The sequence below is a fragment of the Prosopis cineraria genome, unplaced genomic scaffold (genome assembly GCF_029017545.1).
Source record: "Prosopis cineraria cultivar Desert tree isolate PC_DT_omini unplaced genomic scaffold, ASM2901754v1 PC12, whole genome shotgun sequence".
In the NCBI taxonomy this organism is placed as follows: Eukaryota; Viridiplantae; Streptophyta; class Magnoliopsida; order Fabales; family Fabaceae; genus Prosopis; species Prosopis cineraria.
Window position 1 is genome coordinate 40,046,784 of NW_026555343.1, and position 8,746 is coordinate 40,055,529.

The 8,746-nt window shown below is 28.9% G+C and overlaps 1 protein-coding gene across 1 annotated transcript; it reads left to right on the top strand.

Annotated features, from left to right (window-relative positions):
• Window positions 1–4,564: 4,564 nt before the first annotated feature.
• LOC129288030 (cathecol O-methyltransferase 1-like) lies at window positions 4,565–8,492 on the top strand. Its single transcript, XM_054924340.1, has 4 exons — window positions 4,565–5,078; window positions 5,882–6,192; window positions 6,676–6,740; window positions 6,830–8,492. The coding sequence occupies exons 1-4, from the start codon at window positions 4,600–4,602 to the stop codon at window positions 7,124–7,126; spliced, it is 1,152 nt and encodes a 383-aa protein (XP_054780315.1). The 5' UTR covers window positions 4,565–4,599; the 3' UTR covers window positions 7,127–8,492.
• Window positions 8,493–8,746: the final 254 nt, after the last annotated feature.

Below are 8,746 nucleotides of genomic sequence, written 5' to 3' on the forward strand. Positions count from 1 at the left end.
ATTCTACTTTCATGCGTTTTTTTTAAAATTAAAATAGTTAATTTTATATTTTATTGTGATATATATATATATATATATATGTTACTATCCTAAATAACCCTCCCTCATATAAAAGAGGGGTCCACACACATGCAACCACACACCCACACCACAAACACCTAGGAATATTTTTCCTTTAAATCAACAGATAGAATCCACAACCTCTTTCTTTTTATGAGGTGTGAGATGCCACTAAAACAAAAGAGAATTTTATTGCGATCCATAGATGGTACTGTAATTGAAAAAATAATAATGATTTTAAAAATTTTCCATAATTTTTTTTATCTCCCTAACCACCAGTTCCAAGTAATTGTATTGAAATTAAAAAGAAAAAAAGGTCATATTAGTAAAAAAAAAAAAAAACATCACTCCTTTGTCCTTACTCCCTCTCCCTCTCTCTGAGATACTTGTCTGAAAATTTTCAACGATAATCGTGCCATGTCTTAAGAAAATATTGTTTAATTTATCTATAAATAACATTATTTTATAGAAAAATATATTATTTATACTTCAAAAGTCGTGAATAAATGAATAAATTATTATATATTTCATTAAAATTAATTTTTTAAAATAATCATAGTTCCAATTATCATTATTTCAATTTAAATTTTTAATAATTGATATCTAATAATATTTCTATATATATATATATATATATTTTGTAAATTTACAGAATACAAATTTCTTTTTCTTGAAAGGATCAAATTCATTACAATAAAAAGGCAAATTACATCAGGACACTAGGGAAAACGTAAACGACCCAAAACTTAAAAAAAAAAGACAGTTTTTGAAGATATAGCTTATGTTGTACAATCAAACTAGGTAAACAACTTAATATTTATTATATTTTACATTATAATTAATTTATTATATTTATTAATGATATATTGTTGTATATCAATAATAAATCTTTTGTAAATTTTTAATTTTTTAATGATAAACTTCTTATATATCCATGTGAATTGATCATGTTTCTAAATTTTTAAAAGTTTGGTCCATATTGTTTAGGCACAAGATTTTTTTTCGACTAGAGGGCTAATTTATCCTATCATTAAATTAGAGGGGAAAGTAAATCATTAACAATTATAAGGATATTTTAGTCCAAACACTTTAATTTTAGATATAATTATCAAGATTAACTAATTTTCTTAAAATGTGAGTTAGTTGAAATTTTTTTATATTTAAAAAGGAAGTAGTGCAATAGCTTCTTTTGATCGGCAAGGTTCCTTTCCTTTTATTCCCAGAAACAGATTAACAAGTATAGCATGGTTAATAGAAATTTTTTGATGAATATTGAAGTCAATTTCAACAATAAATTGGCGTTATTAACATATGAAGGGATAGTACAAGACGTGTCCAACCCTCGGACCATTCAATTAAATATTTTTTGGGGCCAACCATTGAATTCAATTATTCAATTCTCAATCTTATCCTTATTATAAAACACTTTTTAAAAATATTTTTATATAAAACATAATATGAGATATTAATTACATTTTTAATATTATTTTTATTTAAACTCATTAATTATATAAAAATATAATATAAATTTTAAAAAAATTATTTAAAAATAAAATTAAAAATTTATTAACTTAACTATCTTTCTTCAATATGAACAAGAGGGAGCATGAGTGAAGATAATTTTTATTGTATGAAATATGAATGGACATCCACAAGAGAGCAGGCGGCGACGTGAGGGAGATCAATCGTGGTAGCTGAACTGTTTAAAATCATGATAAAGGATTTGGGTCTCTGGACACAGATGGTTTTGGATGCATGTCGGTTGCAAATCGCGCTGGTTTTTACGTACTCCGGTACCGCTCGTTCATTATTGGGTCTCTTAAATCAATTCAACATTTATTTAGCTCATCCGTCCCCCCAAAAAAAAAATTTAATATTTACTCTTTATATTAAAAAATATAAGATGTTTTTTAAAGTGTTAGATGTTCAAAAAATATAAAATATTTTTAATATTTTAATGTGTAATTATTCTGTTTTTTTAAAAGTACTCATAATAGATAAATCACTTTTTTTTTTGTAAAAATAAATAAATCACTTTATATTTACTTTAAAGTTAAACATCCTATTAAATAAAAATAAATATAAAAAGATGATATTTTTTAAAGATAATTAAATACTTATTGAGAAGTGTAATTTGATTAAAAATACCTTATATTTTTAAATGAAAGGAGTAATGTCTAAAAAAAAAATCCTTGATTTTTAAAATTTTGATTAATTATTACTTAAATAAGCAACCTATTATAATATCAAATGAATTTGTTGAAATCTTAATTAAAATTTTCATTTCTATAGATTTTATTTATCAATTTGTCATAGGAACAAACCTTTTCCGTGAACTTTATTAATAATTTTTTCCCAATAAATTGATAATAAATAAACGTTACAGAGATGACAAATTCACTTAGGATTTTGATAACTATACCTTATGTTATAATCACTCATCTATTACATTCTTCCTCGGTTCACTTTATTGATTACTTTTTAAAAAGATAAATTGATCTATTTCATAAGTTATTACATTGATAGTAATATTTTACTTTAAATAAAATATCTAAATTATTCTTAAAAAGTAAGAAAAGAATAAAAAATAACATTTATGGTTTATTTTTTAGAGTTATATTTATAATTTTACTAAATTTTATTTTTTATATTTTTATTATATTAATATTAATAAAATTGATAAAAATAATTTATAAATAGTATTGGAGAGAGTACATATTAAATTTGACAATTTTACTCTATAATAAATTAATAAATAAAAATATTACTGATATGACAACAGGGACATGCCTATATTAATAAATAAAAATATTACTGATATGACAATAAGGACATACCTATATTGTCTATGGAGGGGTCAGGGCTTGGCTACCCAACTTTTGTATTTTTTCTGAAGAGATGTACTCCCTCTATAAAAAATATTAAATATTTTTAATAAATTTCATCTTCAACAAAATAATTATTTATTTTTAAATTTGTTACATTTATTTTTATTAAACAACTTAAATAAAAATAAAGTCATTTATCAATATAAAACTTAAAAATAATAATTATATTTTAAAAGACTAAAAATATTTTACATTTTTTAACACTTAACTCATCAAAAAATACTTTATATCTTTAAATAAAAGGAATAAATCTGATAGTTATATATAATATATCATCCTTCTCTTGTCATGAAGATTTTAAGTTTTGTTGAGAGCTAGTATTCCTTCTGTCAAAGCTCTTTTCTTTTAATTAGTAGGGCCCTTTTTTAAGCTTGAGTTGTGTTATTGAGTCCAAAAATCACAATCCTTCAATTAATGCTTGAGGTGTTTAATCCTTCAAAAAGCTGAATTAGGGCTTGAATTTGCATGATATTTTAATATGCATTTACACTGATTTTTGTGAGTATGGAAGGCTTTGCAATGCAGAGGATGGGAGGGTGAGAGGGTAACTTCAGAACCCAATTTTGGCCCTCACTGAAACCTGAAGCTGGTTTCGTCCTTGCATGACAAGTTCACTTATCATGCATTTTAATTTTGAACAAGGCCTCATGTTGAGAAGATAGATTATGTAAACTGAATTTTGTTAACAAATTAAATTTTTCGGTAAATTGACAAGTAAACATTATTAAAATTACGATAAAATTTGTGTTTTCAATTAGTGGAGGATGAAAAATTTTTTTATCAGCTGATGGCATTTTTGGTTTTGATATCTCGATCTTTCACATCTCTGTTTGACTTTACTAAAATTTTCTTTTTTATTTAGTTGCTGATAAAGGAAAGAGAAGAGAGAGAGAGAGAGAGAGAGAGAGCACATAAAAGCTATGCTGTGTCCAGTAGCAGTAGCATGAAATTGAGTTTAGAAAACCAACTTCAAAATCTCTGTCTACAAAACAGAATTGGGAAATTCTATGCCCGTGCGTACAAGTGTATCTTCGTAATGGCGGGCAGACATAAAAAATCAGAATCGCTTACGGAAAACAATGTTTAAGTCTCTTTGGGGTTCCGTACAATCTGTTTAAAAATATAAGGTATTTTTTTTACCAGAGATGAAATTTTTTTGAACCACTGCAATTGCCGTACAACACATTTCACGCGGTTCAAACATCACTTATTTTTTATGTTTCAATTTCATCACTTAATGTTATATAAATTATTTTTTTTCAATTAGTCTCATACCTTTAATACAGTCAATATAATTAATCGAAAATATTGACACAACAATTTTAATATGTTAGCAAGTATTATCAAAATGCTAATTTTTAAATCTAATTATTTTTATTTTTAAAATTCATATCTCAAACCTTCAATTTATGATTGTTTTATCAGCATTTTAAAATACTAACTTTGTAAGCGTTTTTAATAATTTAATTGATGTTCAGGAGATTAAATATAAAATTAAGAATTCAAATTAAAATTTTATGCAAAAGTTAAAAGATGAAAAGTATCGACTTCTTTCTTTGAACAAAGTTCTATAAATGTGCATGTTACTTCTTGAATCATGCACACATATAAGTCACCATCCATTCTTCTTCTCAATCTTCTACTCCTATTAATGGCGCACTCACAGTCACAGGATTATCGTTCCCAATCCAAGCCTCTCGACAATCAACCACAGAAAAAGCAACCACTAGAAAGAGACGAGCAAGATGAAGAGAGCTTTTCTTACGCCATGCAGCTCGCGACCTCTTCTGTGATGTCCATGGCAGTGCAAACGGTGGCCGAGCTTGGCATTTTCGACATCATTCGCAGAGCCGGTCCCGACGCTAAGCTTTCTGCCGCCGAGATCACGTCACAACTATCTTGCAAGAACACTGAAGCGCCTTCCGCGGTCGATCGTCTTCTCCGACTTCTAGCATCTCACTCTGTTCTTTACTGTTCCGTTATCGCCGATGAAAATCAAGGAAGACCGGGATGTTTCCGGCGGTTGTACAGCCTTGCTCCGGTGGCCAAATTCTTTGCGCGAGATGCTGACGGGGTGTCGTTGGGCCCTATGATTGCATTATACCATGATAAGGTCCTCCTTGATAGTTGGTTAGTCTATTCTCTCTTTCACACCACAGAAATTGATTCCTTGTTATATGCTCCTTCCCACCTAAAAATATAAGCAATTTTTAATAATCACATGCATGTTAATAAAATTCTTTTTCTGATAAAAATACCACAGAAATTGATTCCTTGTTATATGCTCCTTCCCACCTAAAAATATAAGCAATTTTTAATAATCACATGCATGTTAATAAATTCTTTTTCTGATAAAAATATATATTGTTTTTATTTTTCATCTTTGGTTTCAATTTAAGATGGGTGAAAAGAAAATCATAAATTCACAATAGATACAGTATTCAAATTAATACATACAATGGGTGTAAAATGAGAAAAAAAAAATCTACAAATACTAAGTTATTTATTTTTTGAACCAAGATTAATTCGGGACAAATGATATTCTATTTTGGACCAAGAGATATATTTTGATAATGATTTCCAATAAGAAAATATGTACTAGTATAAAAGAATAAAAAAATAAGGAAAAAAATTAATAAACATACATGAAAGAATGTTAATAAGAGGGTTTGCTACAAGGAAAAATTATGATATATTAATTGGAAAATATTTGTAATAAAAGATTAAATTTAAAATTACTTTAAAGTAAAGATGGATTCCTTGGATAAGATACGATAATTTTGCTGCCGATATAAAGTTTTATTGATGAGTGATTTATACATAACGCTGTATATGTTCTTAGAGATGGGAGCTTATTAAACAAACTTTTATTTAAGTTGAGTTATTTAATAATGCCAAGTTCTTATGATGTAATCATGCCCTCATGTTGTTAGGTCGCAGATGAAGGAAGCAATATTGGAAGGTGGTATTGCCTTCAACAGGGTCCATGGCTCGCATGTATTTGAGTATCCAGGATCAGATTCGAGGTTCAACGATGCATTTAACAAAGCAATAGCTAACGCAACCACTTTAATTATGACCAAGATTCTTGAATTCTACAAGGGCTTTGAAGACATCACTCTACTTGTCGATGTTGGTGGTGGTCTTGGGATTACTCTCTCCTTGATCACTTCTAAACATCCTCATATTCAAGGAATCAATTTCGATTTGCCTCATGTCATTCGACATGCTCCTCCTTTTCCTAGTATGTACGAGCTTCCCTTCTTAATTAAACTTCAAATTTTGGGTAAATAATTAATTTTCTTGAAAAGTTTGGGTAGACTTTTGAAAAAATTAATTATTTACTCATTGCAATTTTGATTTAGTTGTAACTTAGTTTTTATAATTTTGATTCTGTTGTAATTCGGTCATAATATTTGATTCAATGAAGCTCAATTCCTATTTTTAGAAAATCAAATCATAAAAATTGAAATTATTTTAAAATTTAGAACCAATATTTTACATTACTAAAACTTTCAAACTTTAAAAAGATTATAAAGATTTAGATTCAAAAAAATTATATTTTCTAAAATATGGGACCAGTATTTTAAATTACAAAAACTTATACAAACTTAGTTGTATTGAGTCAAAATTTAGTGTTTCAGTTATCAGAATTATAAGAATTGAGTTACTACGTATGATGTTAATGCAAAAAAGCTCCAAACATGAAATTCCCTTTTATTTGCAGGAGTGGAACATGTTGGAGGTGATATGTTTGAAAGTGTGCCTAAGGGAGATGCCGTCTTGCTGAAGGTAGGCTATATTCCAAGATAGATAAATATAATATTATTCCAATCAGTGATCACGAGAGGTTCTAATGCATGTTGAGGTGAATTTTGCAGTGGATGCTTCATGATTGGAGTGATGAATGGTGCATGAAACTATTGAAGAACTGCTACGATGCGATCCCAAAAGATGGAAAGGTGATTGTGGTGGAGGCAATTTTTGGCGTCATGGCAGATACTTCTGCTGCTACCAAGTGCATCTCCCAATCTGATGTGCATATGCTGACTCAGTGCCCAGGAGGCAAAGAGAGAAGCGAGCAAGAGTTCATGGGATTAGCTACATCAGTTGGGTTTCAAGGCATTAGATTTGAATGCTTTGCTCGTAACTATTGGGTTATGGAGTTCTTCAAATAGACGATTTCATTTTAGAAAAATCATCATCTAAAATCCCACACTACAAGAAATCTAAATATAAAAAAGCCTCACAAAATCACCAAATTATACTTTAAAGTCTCATGTGCTTTACTGAATCAATTTATTAAATTGAAGTTGTGAATTATTAAGAATTAACAGCTATCCAACAATAATTGATAACTTCAGTAAAAGCATGAGATGTCAAAGTAATTTTATGATTTTATAGGATTTTTTTATTTAGATTTATTGTGTGAGACTTTAACATAATATATTTTCATTTCATTTTGCAATCCCTTTCAAAAATTGGCCAATCTATTAAATATGATATAGACTCCGTATGTGTTTCATTTTCACAATAAAAGTGGCTCAAGAGCGGTGTTCAATAGCATTAGATGTGAATCTGTTGTTTAATTTATTCTGTTTTTGTATCCCTTCCTTATTGAGCTAATTATGATATTTTCAATTTGCATTATTGGAATCCAATCGCGTTATTCATGGGACTTGAACATACATACATACATACATACATACATACATACATGATCTGAAAAACGAGACACTACTTTAGGGTCATTAGGTGAAGAAAAAATATTCAGTTATCAGTAAGTCATTTATTCATTATCTTTTGGGATTTTTCCTCATTTTGGATCCATTTCATGTACGAAATGAGAGCAATCAATTTCACCTCAGGCTGAGGCTGGACAAATGGTGCTCATTAATTGTTTTCAAAGGACCGGGATGAGATAATAAGGATGAAGGAGCTGCCTGGGGAAACAAATTGCAAGAACCTGATAACATGAGCTATTGCCATTAATATTTTGGGCATTGACATTGCTGAATAGGGAACACGCAAACACAAACGCCTGGACTAAGATGGTCCACGTTGAATATCATGCAGCAATGGTTGAGGTGAAGCAAGGATTTTGACAGTGGAATTTTGTGGGGCAGAGGATACTTTATTATTTATTCAGACTGTAGAAAAAGCAGTGTTTGTTTCACTGTTTTGTGATGGAGAGCTCTAAAAGCGGACTCCACAAATGGTGAAAATGAAGACCCTATCTCCTCACTCTCTTCCTCATTAATCACTGCAAAAGCACTGGTGAGTTTTTCTCAGGATGCGCTTGCGTTGTCTTGAAAGACTTGTTAAGACTAATTAAATTACAAAGTGTTTAGTTCAACTGGTGGAAGTCTGTACTAATTTAACTAAAAATTTTGAGTTCAAATTTGAGAAACATAACTGTATTAAATGCTTCGTTGGACAGTTTCATTATCTTCAATGTAAAACTCTGTCATTCTCACCAAACGGTGGGACACATAATTATTTATCTGAATGAATGCCAACATATTGTCTCTCTCTTCCTAGCTACATTTCATTTATGTTTGAAAACTATTTGACGCCCGCGCCAAAACTTGTATGAATAAACGAATTTAGTTGACGTATGATAAAATTTGCCCTGTCATGAAAATTCATGCCATTTTCTAAATAAGAAATTTAAAAGAAAATTGATTATTTTATCCCTATAATTTTAACCTGATTGTAATTTGATTTTTGAATTTTAGTTTAGTGCAATTCAATCCTTATAATTTAAACTATTTAATTAAAACATTCAGTCCCTAAAA